A 16,472-nucleotide genomic window follows, 5' to 3' on the forward strand; every position below is an offset into this window, starting at 1 on the left:
GATCTCATTGAATGGCGGAGCAGGCTCGAGGGGCCGAATGGCCTACTCCTGCTCCTATCTTCTATGTTTCTATATGTTTCCTACAGTTATACAGGGCCTTAGTGAGACCACACCTGGAGTAGTGTGCGCAGTTTTGGTCTCCTTACCTAAGAAAGGATATACTTGCCATAGAGGGAGTGCAGCAAAGGTTCGCCAGACTGATTCCTGGGATGGCAGGACTGTCGTACGAGGAGAGATTGGTTCGACTAGGCCTGTATTCACTAGAGTTTAGAAGAATGAGAGGGAATCTCATTCAAACGTTTAAAATTCTGACAGGGCTAGACAGACTGGATGCAGGGAGGATGTTTTCCCTGGCTGGGGGGGTCACAGTCTCAGGATATGGGGTAGGACATTTAGTACTGAGATTAGGAGAAATTTCTTCATTCAGAGGGTGGTGAACCTGTGGAATTCTCTAATACAGAAGGCTGTGGAGGCTAAGTCACTGAATATATTTAAGAAGGAGATACAGGAAACTTTCTGGTATCCGGCACTGACGGGACCGAGCTGGTGCCGTACCATCAAAACTGCCGTAGAAACCAGCGCTAATGTTAAAACATACGGAGCTTTTGAGCTCCGTGTGAATCAACAAACCCTGTTGCTTAGCAACAGCTTCAAAACAGTCAGCCGCAGCTTAAAAGCGTCTCTGTAGCTAAGCAACAGCTTCAGCTAGACCTTGCAAAGCCTGACGGGGAAAAAAAAGCAACGAGAAGTAAAAAAACTTATAGGAAACGGCTCCTGAATTTTGCCGGTAGATAGAGCTTTCCGGACATTTAACCTCTGGTTAAACGAAAGTTTCCTGTAGATAGATTTCTAGACACAAAAGGCATCAAGGGGTATGGAGAGAGAGGGGGAATATGGTATGGAGATAGAGGATCAGCCATGATCATACTGAATGGCGGAGCAGGCTCGAAGGGCCTACTCCTGCTCCTATGTTTCTATTAGGGGCAAGCCTTTCCTGACAATGATAAGAAGCACATATACACCAGACAGCTTTTATGTTGTCAAGTATTCATAGGATTCATGTTTCCTGGATTAGTGAGATGTGACCATTGGATTACTGATTTTTAAAAACAAAAATAATTGAATCAGTATACCAAAGTCCTAGATAGGTTAAGGAAAGTTCAAAACAAATAAATCCCATGGGATATATTGCATTTATCCCAGAATACTGAAGAGAGACTAAGAATATTGGTGAGACATTGACAGTCATTGTGAGTGTGTTACTGGACACTAGGGTGACAGTGGATAAAAACAGGCTAATATAGTGCCCATATTCAAAAAGGCCAACAAAACAGACACAAGCAGCTACAGATCCATTAGTCTTACTTCAACCCCATGTAAATTAATGGAATTGATCAAAATAAAATACAACAAAAGCTGAGTAAACAGCAGTGAATAATAATTTAGATGGGGAAGATCTGCATGACCAACCTCTTTGACTCCTTTGAGTCAGTGACATCCCAAATGGACCGTGGAAAACAATTAGATATTCAAAATAACAACAGAAAACGCTGGAGACACTCAGCAGGCCAGGCAACATCCGTGGGAGAGGGAAACAGAGTCAATGTTTCCCTCTCCACGGATGTTGCCTGGCCTGCTGAGTTTCTCCGGCGTTTTCTGTTGTTATTTCGGATTTCCAGCATCCGCAGTATTTTGCTATCGTATTAGATATTCAAAGGCATCTGACAAAGATTCACAAGAAAGGCTACTAATTAAGCTCAAAGCTGTGGGAATTCAGGGTAAATCTAGGGAATGGATAAGAAAGAGGCAGTTGTCATAAAAGTTGTACCAGGGATTGGAGGGGATGGGGACAGGTTCTACGTTACGTTTTGATCACCTAGACCCAGGGGAAGATACTCCAGTGCTGGAAGCAGTGCAGAGAAGAGCCACGAGGCTGATACTAATGTTGGAGGAAAGAATGTAGAAATTTGAACTTTCAGCCTTGAAAGGAAGCATCTGAGAGGTGATCTTACAAGAAGCATGCAAAATAGTAAACAGAATGGAGAAGGTAAATTACTTCAAACTAAACTGAGAGACTAGGAACAGTTTTAAACTCAGGAAGCGGTTTCATTCGAGGCAAAGTACCAGTATAGACACAATGGGCCGAATGGCTTCCTTCCACGCTATAAACTTCTACAGCTTGTGTGGTATTGGGCTGAACAGAAAAGGAATGAATGGACTTGCATTTATATAGCACCTTTCACGACCTCAGGATGTCTGAAAGTGCTTTACAGCCAATGACCAGATCATCTACCTTTAGTGGTGTTGGTTGAGGGTTAATATTGGCCAGGACACCAGCAGAACTACCTTGCTCTTCTTTGAATAATGCCATGGGACCTGTTAATCCCACCTAAGGGGGTAGATGAGCCTTGGTTCAATGTCTCATCTGAAAGGCAGCACCTCAGTGCAGCACTCCCTCAGCACTGCACTCTCAGCTTGAATTATCTGCTCAAGTCTCTGGGGTGGGGCTTGAATCCATAACCTTCTGACTCAGACATGCATTATCCTACTGTATGTGGAAAAATGGCCCTATAGAAAACACCACAGAACTAGATTTTTGTTTGAAAAAGTACAAAGCTAAGTTTTGCATTGTCAATTTCTCCATTCTAGTTTTGGTTATACTGATCTTCAAAAATAAATTTTTGGTTTTAACTGCAAATGCTTGTATCAGAGAAACGGGTTAGAAAATTGACCAAACTATAGGAGTGTGGAGTTAACAGTAATGCAGTCATGGGCGACATAGCTGAAGCACTTCGCTGCTGTTAGCGATCACCAGGAATGCTCGAGTTCTTTGCCTCCTCTCTCCCCCAACACGGAACATTGGACAATTATGCTCAGTGTACTAAGGAATTTTTGGGCGCTGACTTACCTCTTCCGGAGTAGTTTCAACAACTAATGAAGATCCCATTCTACCCTTCATTACTTTTCCTCCGCCACCAGTCATGGTACCTAAAGCAAGATGGAGTTATAAGACAACTGATCTGCACTGAAATTAAATGTAATAGTTTTTAAACTTAACAAGCTCTCTTTGTTTTTGGTGTTCATGTAATAGCTTTTCGCTAATGCTATTATAGCTACTCAAGTTTAATAAAATTGCTAGTCAATCACGGTTGCAGGGAGTGTATAGACTGGAAGGCACATAACCAAGCACCTGATAGAGGTAAACCATGGAGAAGAATATAAACATTTATGTTATACTAGATTTAGCATGTATCATGACTGAGTTTAACACATTGTGTAATTAAAAACAATTCTGCAGTTCTCCTACATGATAGAAAGTATTGCATCTAATCTCAGTATGAAAGAAAGTGTTCACACTTGAAAGTATGAACTTGCATGGTTCAATATTCATATATATTTATATAAAAAAGAGCAACATATCCTGTCCGTAAATGTTTGATTGCATCAATGAACATGTAAAAAAGCTACCAATGAACAAGTAGCAAATAGTTATTAAAATTACCAAGGAAGAATTAGTAACAGGAACGAATAAACTAGCTATTTGGAGAAGGGGAACCAATGAAATTCCTCAAAATATATTTTTCAAAATGACCCTGGTTGCGATCTTGCTTTCACTGTAACCTTAATATATAGTATTAAAATAACATTTCTAACAATAATAACAAATAAGTATCTAATTCACATCAAATTAAACCTATTTTGTGTGTTTGAAATCACTGTTCTCAGGTCTCTCTCTCTCTCTGAAGCCTGGCGTGTGCATTTTAGTTGTTTGCAGGATACTGGCTTCCAATGCTGGCTTTTCTGATCCATTTCCCACCACCACCCCTTTCAAATTATGGGTTAACGTGTAGCCACTGACCTCATGAATGGTATTTTCCATTAATCCATTCCCTTTTAACTGATAAGTTGAAAAAATAATTTCTGGCTTTTTTACCTAAGTAAAAACTGAACAAATGTATCAGTCCTATGCCGATCAGAGTGACAAAGAATTTGCTCAAGACAGTATATGACCCACAATCTAGTGGCTTCACCCTGTTAAGAGCACTCATGCAACCACTCTTCTCAGACAAAATTTAGATCCCGAAGACAGGCTGACCATATCAAATACCTTCTAAATAAGAAATAAGCCATCAGTGATGAGATCAGCTGCCTCAGTGTGCCATAAACGATATCACTGCAAAAGAACCTACTATATCAGAGACTGCACCGGCCACCTGGTTGCTCTCAAATGGGAAGACACCTAGTTCTGATGCTATCCTAGCTGATATACACAAAGCCAGGGGCGACTATTTAGCCAAATGCCTCAATTAACTTTTTCATTCTGTGTGGTGCTCAGAAAAGATCCCCAGGATGCTTCAATTGTCCACCTCTACAAGGAAAAGGGAAATAATATTATCTGATGATGATCACCGGGGAATCTCTTTACTTATCATTGCTGGGAAGATCCTTGCAGAGTGATGCTTAAATCGCATCATTCAACACATTGCTGAAAAAGTCCCACCAGTCAATGTGGGTTCAGAAAGGGAAGAGGCAGACATCTCCAAGAAAAAGGCGGAGAGCAAAATATAGATCTCTACTGTGTCTTTGATAAATTGCCTTTGTCAGGTCATCAGAGGTTTCTGGAAAACTGTCTCCAAGTTTGGGTGTCCAGACAAATTAATTGAAATGGTCAAACAATTCCATGATGTAATGTTAGTTCCAGCGATGGAGACACTTCCATCTCCTTCCCCGTTACAAATGGTGTCAAGCAAGGGATGTGCCCATTTCGCAAGTGTCCGAGTGACCACTTAAAACAGGCACTAAGCCCCTCGAAAATGCTAATGATGGGCCTAACGCCTGTATTATGATCCCTCAGGGAAATAGGGCTGCCCTGATCAAAGCAGGTCATCTCCACAAAGGCAAGTTTTTTTTTAAAGTTTGACATGGAACCAGGAGGAGCAGGGGTGCTTCTCAGCTCCACACCACTCCAGAGGGCAGTTGCCAGCCTGTGACTTGCATCGATCTTTATAAAATAGGCAAGTTGCCAGCAGAGGCATGGCAGGCACCAGCAGCTTACCCAAATAATGTTACTGTGGCCGGAGGCCAATTTCAGGCCTTCCGGTTCGGAACGGGCCTGAGGGGATTTCCAACCCTTGTTATCTTCAAAATTCCTTTAGCAACCTACCTCATTCTCTGGGACTAGACTACTATTTGGTTCCCAGGGCTTGCTCCGTTTAGCTGAGCTTTCGTGCTGTTATTTCCTGGGCTAACGTATGTACATCCCATGACCATAATCCAGCCCACATATGCTAGCACCTCCATTGCTAATTCATACAAAGAAACAAATTACACTAGTAAATCTCCCATGAAGTTGCAAGTGTCTTATAGCATTAACACAATGTACTTGTGTGAAGATGCAGCTGGGTTAAAGCTATTCTCTCTCTCTCTCTCTCAAGGTTATAAACTCTGAAATATGTAAATAAATTAGCAAGAGCCTGGGATTAATTATTGATGTCAGCTAGGGAAATTTTCAGATCGCCTTGTGCTTGTAAATTTCTGACTACAGGTCAATCTGGGCACTCTCTTCACCAATAGCAAGTGTTTGAAATTGACCCTAGTGTGAAATTGTCTTTTTAAATACTTTTATTATCTGAAATGCAGCAGGTGTTCAAACAGATCAACTTGGAGAACATTAAAGTTTCAAAAAAAAAAATCAGTTACAATTCTGCTAAAGGCCCTTCAGACTGTTTACATTTCAAATAAAGTACCATAAATAATGACCAATTCCTTGCTTAAATGACTAGATTGGACAAAAAGGACAATTAAAATTGTTACATTGCAAGGCGTAGATTTGAAAATGCAAACATAATTCACCAGTTGGTACATCAGTCAATAGGATGACACTAACAAATTACATTACGTTTTGCAACTCCATCATTTGCCATACCTGATTGCTCTATTATCTGTCCCTGCAATGTTACTACTCTCCAGCGCTTGTCTTTCTGGAATGCCACACGCGCTGCCTGCTCTAGATCCTTAGCAACAAGTGTGTCACGAAGTGCAAAGTAAAATGCTGGACGTATGGCCTCATCCTTTATTTTGACCATATCAAACAGGCGGGGAATATTTTCAGGAGTTTGGATCTTACCAATACTTCTCTCCCAAACTTTCATCTGGAGGAAGTTTTAAGAAAATAAAAAGTTAGCACAATACAACAGTTGCAACGTTAAATAATTATTAAAATAACCACATCTAAATTTAGATTTGTAATTTACAGTCGCTTCAGTGTACCTTATCTAAGCCAATAAAAGTTGCTACTCCAATATTTTGTTTCTTCAGGAAGTTAACACACTCTTGAGCAGTATCAATTGTTCCTACGACAATGTTATCCAGGGCATCACAGCCGGAGGAGATAGCAACATCGTATTTTTCATCAATGGCACCCAAATCACCCTAAGAGAACATAGACATACCATATCACAAAAAAAACCAAATAAAAGTCAATCCCAAAGGGAATGTTGGTTTCTTCTGTAAGCAGCACTTGTATATACACGTATACTTTAAACAATCGCCTTACCAGTCTTCCATAGATTCCAGGGATTCTACCAGTATTCTTCTGCTGCATCAGTGCCTCCAAAACTCTATTCCGGCTGCGGTTTACTGTTAGGGAGCTCTTCGCTTCTTCAACTTTTTGTCGCAGCTCATAAACACCATCCCGGATCTGAGCTTCAGATTGGATTATTTTTTCAAGTTCCTTTTCATCCTAGAAAGGATGCAAAGTAATCCACACTTTATTATACTGTTCTAAAAGTTCAACAGTTATACAGCTGATAGATCCAGAGAAATTCCTCACTGTGCCAACCACGTTGTAAATTTTCAGTTCATGTACAGGAAACTTCGCGATATCCGGCACCGGCATGATGCCGATCTATGAAAACTTCCGGACAGACCAGCGCTAATGTTGAAGGATACGGAGGTTTTCATCTCCGTATCGGACAACAAACACTGTTGCTTAGCAACAGCTTCAGAGAGGCTTTCCAGAGACTGACAGTTTAAAAAAATGCTAGAAGAAAAAAAACCTAACAAAACGGCTGCTGATTTCTGCCGTTAGATCGAGGTTTCCGGCCATACAACCTCCGGATAAACCAAAGTTTCCTGTATTGTGAAGAAAAATTATAGGATAAAGTTATCCAAAAAAAGTATATATTTTTTTTATTACCATACCATTAAACCTGAACTACTGAAATATATAAACAATTGGTCACAAGTAGAAATAAAATTGTACATAATCTAATACTTTACAAAATAGAATAGTTTCACTATTTTACATTAGTTCATGGAATAACCTCTTACAGATTTCACAACACTGAAACACAATGGCTCGGAATTTGCGGTGGGTAATAACAGCGAACGAATTGCTCTGTCACTGGCTGCGCTGTAGCCACCCACCCCCAACAGCCGGCAATCAGTGTAATCAGTGACACCGACAAACATTTGGGCTTTTCCATGGTAATACCACGGTTAAATACCCAATTAAAAGTGACCTTGTTGGATTAGGTTTAACTGGGGTTTTAACTGCTAAACAAACATTATAGCCCTGAAAAACTGATTTTAATTTTGTGGAGTGCCAAATTTCTCCACTATAATAACAATTTCAGTTTTTAAGAAATTTTATAAAAAGAATTTATGTATTTTTAAAAGTTTGTTCATTTTTTTCAGGTTTACTTTTTTCCCCATGTGAGAGCCCCAATCTTAGTTTTGCTCTCTATAACATTTTTAAAAAGTCAGAATAGAAGGAGCTTCTTCACTTCCTGGTTCCCTGCCTGAGAATTCTGCATTGTGATTGGCTGCTTAGACAGTTTGTTGACGTCAAAGCAACTCATGCTATGGAATTCCTACTAAATTACACTGATCTCAATTGAACGTCAAAAATGCCAAACTTCTTGCCAGAGATTGAGAGATCTTGGTGGGCAGCTTTCTTTGGTGAATGCCTTTGCTTTGTTGCTGACTGCAAATTGGATAGGGCACAAGAAAGTATTAAATACAATATATTACATCGGTAGATACGACTTCTATAAATGACTTGCTAATTCACTTATGGGTCAAGCCAGGGTTGGCCAAGTTTTTGCCTCCATGGATCACACAGGTGCATGCCATAAAATCTGAGTTTAAAATCAGTGTTCCCATTAACTTGTATCAAATTTGCTGCAAGTAACAGATGTTAGTCTTCTAATTTAGACTTCATCCACCAAAAAGCAACAGTGCTAAAAACAATACTTTCCAACCATCCAGACCCACAAAATTCAAACAAACCAGTAAATAATAAGTGCAAGTAGGATTAAGTTGTCTGCACTTTGAAGATTAGATTGCCAGTGCTCAGGGGCCACATGTGGTTCAGTTTGGAAATTTGTTCCTCCTGAGAGTATATGGAACTGCTCAATACAAAGTAATCAACAGCCTCCTATTCAGTATCCTCTAAATACACAACTGCAATCATTTGCAAACTCATTTGTTTGGTGTTTTCATTATGTGCTGTATCTGTGCAAATTTTAGTCCATGCCAATAATCATAACTTAATACAAATTATTCAATATTTGCTAAAATGTACTTGCACCCAAAATGCACACAAGCTCACTTATCTCACCTTTCGTAGTTCTTGCTCACTCTGTGGTATTTTGGTTTCCAGTTCTTTAATTGCTGTTTTTCTTTCTTTAAGTGTACTAATAGTAGTAGCCAGGGCTTCTTTAGCCTGGTTGAGTTGGCCCAAAGCAGATTTGTGGCGACTAAGGTAGATATCTAGTTCTGACTGAGCCACATCCATCTTTGACCTGGTCTCATTTACAGCTTTACTCAACTCCATGAGCTGCTTCTCATTCACCTATAAGAAACAAAATCCACCATAAGAACAGAAACATTATTATGACTATATTGGGGCAGGGTGGTAGTAAAAGTTGACTTTTTGAAATATATTAGATATTTAATTTGAACATAGATTTTGTAGTGTATGTACCTTTAAGAGGAACTATGTTTTTGAAGCCCCTGTATACTGTAGTACCAGTAGTGACCACTCGGGTATATAAGCCTGTGTAGCGTCTTGTGTTGTTAGTTCACCTCCAGACTTTGTTCAGTAAACACTTGTTAAATCAACTCCTGCATTCAGTGTCTCCATTAACACACGGATCTAACAGTGGTGACGAGTTAGAAACGAATTTATCTGCAATTCGGCAGCACCTCAAGGGGATCGATTCCTCAGACGAAGGTCGAAGCCAGAAAAAAAAAGAAAATAACTCGAAGAAACTCGAAAACGAGGGCCAGGCTTGGTCTCCAGTCTGTGGTTTCCCCAGCTAAACGGGCTGGTGGCAGGTAGTGCACTGATCCTTCCTGGGCTGCGGCGGGCTAGAGCTCGATCGGGTGGCTCTGCAACGGGGCCGGGCAGCGAGTCGGGAAGCAGAAGCAAAGAGAGAGAGAGGGTGGAGCACTCAGGGCGCGGCCGGTGCTGCAAAGCAGGTCGGCGTTCGGACCGAGCAGAGGGAGGGGAAAGTCCCAGAGGGTCCGATCCACGACGGGAACGGTTCTCCAAGTAACGGAGAAACTATTGAAGCGATATATTAAAAAATATAGAAATACCGCGAATAGCTGCAGGTCGCAACGGGAACCGCGGAGAACAGCGTTGGCAGCAGCGGGAGGCGCCATCTTAACTCGGCGGGGAAGAAAGAAAAGCGCGGGAAGCGCCATTTTAGATTTTCAAGATGCCGAAGACTGGCAATATTACTGCTTTCGATAGTGATATAGAAGATTGGACCACATATGTGGAAAGAGTGGAGGTATATTGCAAGGCGAATGAAGTAGCGGATGATAAAAAGGCATCGGTACTTCTAAATCTGATGGGCGCAAGGACACACGGGCTGTTACGAAACTTGATCACTCCAGCCAAACCGATGGACAAGAATTTTAAGGAGATTGTTGATACCTTACAGGAGCACTTAAACCCAACACCGCTGCTGATAGCGGAACGATTCAAATTCTTCAGGAGGAATCAGCACAAGAATGAAAGTGACGCTGATTACCTCACCGAATTACGAAAGCTGTCAAAGCACTGCCAATTCGGGGCAGGACTGGCAGATTCTCTACGAGACAAATTCGTCTGCGGTCTCCTAAGCGAAGGAACACAGAAAAGACTACTTTCTGAGAAAGATTTGACACTGGACAAGGCTTTCAGTGTGGCTGTATCATACGAAGCAGCAGCAAGAGGAGCTGCAGAGATACAGCAAAAGCCACAGGACTTCGGCACCCATGAAATGACACGGGGTTTCGAGAGATGTTATCGCTGCGGCAGATCCACCCATGACCAGAAGGACTGCTGGTTCAAGGACAAAGCATGCAGGCAATGCGGAAAGATGGGACACATTGCACGTGTATGCAGATCTGGAAAGAAATCCGCTGACAGTAAAAAGGTCAATAAGGAAAAGTATAGAAAGGTACAAATGATGACGGACAGCAGCTCCGAAGACCAGAAGGGCGATAGCGACTCCGGAAACAAGAGACTAAGCTGTCTCAAATTACATAATGTAATTGCCAAAGAAGATTACCAGACCATTTGGGTTACCTTCACGATAGCGGGGTCCCCAGTCAAAATGGAGCTAGATACAGGATCAACTCTGACCGTCATGAGTCGACGGGATTACGAGCGGCTATTTCCGCATATACCTTTGAAAGACACATCCATTATCTTGAAGACATATACGGGGCAGAAAGTATACCCCAGAGGGAAAATAAGGGTGCCTGTTGTATACAACGGCAAGGAAATACAGAAGTTGTATTTATACGTTCTGCAAGATGGTGGTCCGCCGTTGTTGGGACGTGAATGGATCAGAAAGATACGTTTAGACTGGCACTCCATTCAGGCAGACGGTGACCGGTAAGAAAAAAAAACGATGATGACGTCATACCTGGACGATTAAAAGAAATCTTGGCTAACGCCAAAGAAGTGTTTCAACAGGAACTAGGAACGCTGAAAGGCGCCACCGCCTCAATAAAAGTGGAAGATGCGGCAATTCCCAAGTTTTTTAAGGCAAGGCCAGTGCCATACGCAATTCGTCCAGCCGTCGAGGCAGAGCTGGAGAATTTGGAAAAAGCAGGCGTGTTATCCAAGGTAGATTGGAGCGAGTGGGCAACACCCATCGTCCGGTCATGAAGAAAACGTTGAATAATGATAAACCTGAAGAACAGAGAAAAGTTCGCATCTGTGGGGACTTCAAGGTGACTGTAAACCCGGTTCTTCACACGGTACAGTATCCAGAAGATATTTTCGCCTCACTATCCGGAGGGAAACGTTTCACCAAAATTGGCATATCTACAGGTGGAGGTTGAGGAGGCCTCTAAAAAGTATCTCACGATAAACACACAAAGGCCTGTACCAGTACAATCGACTGGTTTTCGGAGTGGCATCAGCTCCGGCTATCTGGCAAAGAGCTATGGAGCAAGTCCTGCAAGGGATTCCGGGGACTCAATGCTACCTAGACGACATCCTTGTAACAGGAGAAAACGACAACCAGCACCTTGCCAACTTGGAGCAGGTGCTCACAAGGCTGAGAGAACGGGGCTTACGAGCAAATCGCCCCAAATGCGAATTTTTCCAGAAACAAATATCATATTGTGGCCATGTCATTAACGAAGAAGGGTTGCATAAGTCACCTGAAAAAATTTGAAGCGGTCGTAAAGGCCCCAGCGCCTGAAAATGTCTCACAATTAAGGTCGTTCCTGGGATTAGTAAATTACTATCATAAATTTTTACCAAACTTGTCGACGGTTCTGCACCCGCTTAACGCACTGCTACAAACGGGAGTAGTTTGGAAATGGAGCGAAGACTGTAAACGTGCCTTCCATAAATGCAAAGGCTTGATCACGTCCAGGGAAGTGTTGGCTCATTACAACCCATCACTGCCAATCAGACTGGCGTGCGATGCATCCCCTTACGGCGTGGGAGCGGTATTATCGCATAGATTTCCTGATGGCTCGGAGCAGCCGATAGCTTTTGCGTCACGCTCATTGAACTCAGCTGAGCGTAACTATGCCCAGATCGACAGGGAGGCACTCAGCCTGGTGTGGGGGGTGAAGAAATTCAACCATTACCTACACGGACAAAAGTTTACCTTGTTGACTGACCATCAACCCCTTGTCTCCATATTCAACCCTAAAAAGGGCGTTCCCATTATGACAGCGCAACGGCTACAGAGGTGGTCCCTTTTCCTAGGGGCACACCAATATGACATAGAATACAAAGGATCAAAACAGCATGGGAATGCTGACGGGTTATCGCGCCTACCGTTGCCAACGGTGGAAGAGGCGCCTACAATGGACCCAGTGGAGATATTCCACTCGCTCATAGTGGAATGTCTACCGGTGACAAATTCTACCATTGAAAAGGAAACGCGAAATGACCCGACTCTCTCACGAGTCTACGATTGAACGGTGAAGGGATGGCCAGCACATGGCGAACCACTGTTGCCAGCATTCTCGCAAAGAAGAGAACAGCTGTCAGTGTGCCGAGGAACCTTGATGTGTGGATCCAGAGTGGTGATTCCACCCAAACTCCAGGATAGAGTGCTAAAGGAGCTTCACGAGGGGCATCTGGGTGGAGTGAAAATGAAGAACTTAGCCAGAGCGTTTGTGTGGTGGCCAGGTATTGATGGAGACATCGAAGAAATGACCAAGAGCTGTCTAGGATGCCAGAAGGTCCAAAACGCCCCACCACAAACCCCTCTACATCCATGGGAGTGGCCCTCATCTCCATGGCAAAGGGTACATATCGACTTTGCTGGTCCAATTATGGACTCAATGTTCTTAATCGCGGTTGATGCACACTCCAAGTGGCCGGAGGTAATAAAGATGTCCTCCACCACCACGGAAAAAACCATCACAGTATTAAGGACCATATTCGCCAGGAATGGGCTGCCTGAATAGATCTGTTCTGATAATGGACTGCAATTTGTATCCGAAGAATTCAGGAAGTTCTTAAAAAACAATGGGGTTAAGCACTACACGTCGGCCCCATACCATCCCGCCACCAATGAATTGGCTGAAAGGTTTGTCCAGACCTTCAAGAAGGCCATAAAGGCCGTGGGTAATGAAGACATAAATCTACAACATAAGGTAGATAACTTCTTGTTTGCGTACAGGAATGCAACACACGTGGTTACAAACCAAACCCCCGCCATGATGTTTTTCAATAGAAGACTAAGATGCCGGCTGGATTTGGTCAAGCCAAACGTCAGAAGGGACGTAGAGAACCGGCAATTTCAAAGCATGAATGAAAGGCCAACTAGAACCTTCCAGATAGGTCAACCAGTTTTGGCCCGGGACTACCGTACCGAGAAATGGCAGCCTGGAACTATTTGCACACGACTAGGACCGCTGATGTATACCGTGGACATTGGAGAAAGCATAATAAGGCGCCATGCTGACCAGATCATAGAGTCATCCAAAAAGGGACAACCTACACCACAACTCTATACGCCTAATGATGAAGCAGAGATACCCATAGTATCTACCTCCGATCCGGTGATACTGGAACCAGATGAACCCGACACTAGCACTGAAGCCGAATCGACCTTGCCAGAAGAACCTACTATACCACCGAGGCGTTATCCGGACCGAGTCAGGAAGCCTCCAGAGAGACTGAATTTGTAATTGATTAACTTCAGCAAATGTGTATATTATTGTTCTTGTAAAAATGTTATTTAATGATTACTTAAAATGTTATGTACTATTTATCTAAAAGGGGAGGAATTGTAGTGTATGTACCTTTAAGAGGAACTATGTTTTTGAAGCCCCTGTATACTGTAGTACCAGTAGTGACCACTCGGGTATATAAGCCTGTGTAGTGTCTTGTGTTGTCAGTTCACCTCCAGACTTTGTTCAGTAAACAATTGTTAAATCAACTCCTGCATTCCGTGTCTCCATTAACACACGGCTCTAACAGATTTGTCCACAGTTGAACATTATTTTGCATAAGTGATGCGCTATCAATTACTCAAAAGACTGAGGTTAAGCGAGTAACTAACAGGCTTTTATTAACAAGAGAATGAAGGTGTGCCTCGAGCGGTCGACCAGTCCAGAATACAGAGGGACTGTGGAGCAGTCACCTTTATACCTGGACTCGTGGGAGGAGTCAGCCGAGGCATGTACAGACATGTTCACAGTGGAATACAAACAGTGGTTTACCACATTCACCCCTTGTTTAAAAATGAGTCCGGCAGGGTGAAGTGTATTAAAAGTTTGTGTATTGGAGTCTCTCCGGAGGTCTTGTCTGCCGCTGTGATCGACGTGGCGACGGCAGGGGTAGTGAAGCTTCCGGCGTCGAGTCCCGCGTAGGCTGGGGCACTGGTGTGTAGTCCTCGTGGGTGTCGAGCGGGTCGCGGGGCCCAGGCGTGCCGTCTGCTGGGGTTGGATATTGGATCGTTGGGGGGGGGGGGGGGGCGGGTGGTGGTGGGTTACTGGGGCCCCCGAGGGTGCGAGGTCTCGTATGGAGACTGTGTCCCCCCGCCCGTCCGGGTACGCAATGTACGCGTACTGGGGGTTGGCGTGGAGGAGGTCGACCCTCTCTACCAGGGGGTCCGTTTTATGGGTCCTCACGTGTCTTCTCAGTAGGACCGGCCCTGGGGACGTCAGCCATGGCGGTAGCGATGTCCCCGATGTGGACTTCCTTGGGAACACAAACATTTTCTCATGAGGGGTGGCGTTAGTGGCAGTGCAGAGCAGTGACCGAATAGAGTGGAGCGCATCGGGGAGCACATCCTGCCAGCGGGAGGCCGGAAGGCCCCTAGACTTTAAGGCTAGCAGGGCGGCCTTCCAAACTGTCGCATTCTCTCTTTCCACCTGTCCGTTCCCCCGGGGGTTGTAACTGGTGGTCCTGCTTGTGGCAAAACCCCTAGCGAGCAGGTACTGGCGGAGTTCGTCGCTCATAAACGATGAGCCCCGGTCGCTATGGATATAGCTGGGGAAACCGAACAGGGTGAAGAGGTCGTTTAGACATTTAATGACCGTGGCACTGGTCATGTCCGGGCAGGGGATGGCGAACGGGAAACGGGAGTACTCATCAATAATGTTGAGGAAGTACACATTGCGGTCGGAGGAGGGGAGAGGCCCTTTAAAATCAACGCTCAGGCGCTCGAAGGGGCGAGTGGCTTTTATCAGGCGAGCCCTGTCTGGTCTATAAAAGTGCGGTTTGCACTCAGCGCAGACTTGGCAGTTCCTGGTCATGGTCCTGACCTCCTCAATGGAGTAAGGCAGGTTGCGGGCCTTGATGAAGTGGAAGAACCTGGTGACCCCCGGGTGGCAGAGGTCATTGTGGAGGGCCCGCAGTCTATCGATCTGCGCGCTGGCGCAGGTGCCACGCGATAGCGCATCCGGGGGTTCATTGAGCTTCCCGGGCCGGTACAAGATCTCGTAATTGTAGGTGGAAAGTTCGATTCTCCACCTCAAGATCTTGTCGTTTTTGATTTTGCCCCTCTGCTTGTTGTTAAACATAAAAGCAACTGAATGCTGGTCAGTGAGCAGGGTAAATCATTTTCCGGCCAGGTAGTGCCTCCAACGACGCACAGCCTCCACAATAGCCTGGGCCTCCTTCTCAACAGCGGAGTGTCTGGTCTCCGGGCCCTGGAGGGTTCGTGAAAAGGCCACGGGTCTCCCCGCCTGATTGAGGGTAGCGGCCAGGGCAAAGTCGGACGCGTCGCTTTCCACCTGGAAGGGGATGGATTCGTCCACCGCGTGCATGGTGGCTTTGGCAATGTCTTCCTTGATACGGTGGAAGGCTAAGCGGGCCTCTGCCGTCAAGGGAAAAGAGGTGGACTTGATCAGCGGATGGGCCTTGTCCGCATAGTAGGGGACCCACTGGGCGTAATAGGAGAAAAACCCTAGGCACCTCTTCAGGGCCTTGAGGCAGTGGGAGTTCCATAAGGGGACGCATCCGGTCGGGGTCGGGACCGATGACTCCGTGTTCCACAACACAGCCAAGGATGGCGAGGCGGGTTGTGTGGAATATGCACTTCTCCTTGTTATACGTCAGGTTCAGGAGTTGCGCGGTGCAGAGGAATTTTTCGAGGTTTGCATCATGGTCCTGCAAGTCATGGCCGCAGATGGTCACATTGTCCAGATATGGGAAAGTGGCCTGCAACGCATTTTGATCGACCATCCGGTCCATCTCCCTTTGGAAGACGGAGACCCCGTTGGTGACGCCAAAGGGAACCCTAAGGAAGTGATAGAGGCGGCCGTTTGCCTCAAAGACAGTATACTGGCGGTCCTCAGGGCGGATAGGGAGCTGGTGGTACGCTGATTTCAGGTCAATGGTCGAGAAGACGCGGTACTGCGCGATCTGGTTGACCATATCAGCTATGCGGGGAAGTGGGTAAGCGTCCAGCAGGGTGTAGCGATTTATTGTCTGGCTGTAGTCGATGACCAGGCGCTGCTTCTCGCCGGTCTTAACGACCACAACC

General features: G+C 44.7%; 1 protein-coding gene across 3 annotated transcripts in view; it reads right to left on the bottom strand.

The window, feature by feature from the left end:
* The window catches only part of smc4 (structural maintenance of chromosomes 4), a 78,979-nt gene that overhangs the window by 20,944 nt on the left and 41,563 nt on the right, over window positions 1-16,472 (bottom strand). For all 3 annotated transcript variants that reach the window (XM_085990410.1, XM_085990409.1, XM_085990411.1), the window contains exons 11-15: window positions 8,624-8,857; window positions 6,557-6,742; window positions 6,271-6,432; window positions 5,927-6,152; window positions 2,909-2,988 (exon numbers count right to left, since the gene is read on the bottom strand). In XM_085990410.1, the coding sequence (XP_085846536.1) occupies window positions 2,909-2,988; window positions 5,927-6,152; window positions 6,271-6,432; window positions 6,557-6,742; window positions 8,624-8,857 (888 nt within the window). The remainder of the gene's footprint in view (window positions 1-2,908; window positions 2,989-5,926; window positions 6,153-6,270; window positions 6,433-6,556; window positions 6,743-8,623; window positions 8,858-16,472) is intronic.

This window comes from Somniosus microcephalus, chromosome 6 (assembly GCF_052327205.1).
Source record: "Somniosus microcephalus isolate GS21.2 chromosome 6, FLI_Smic_1.0, whole genome shotgun sequence".
NCBI classification, from domain to species: Eukaryota; Metazoa; Chordata; class Chondrichthyes; order Squaliformes; family Somniosidae; genus Somniosus; species Somniosus microcephalus.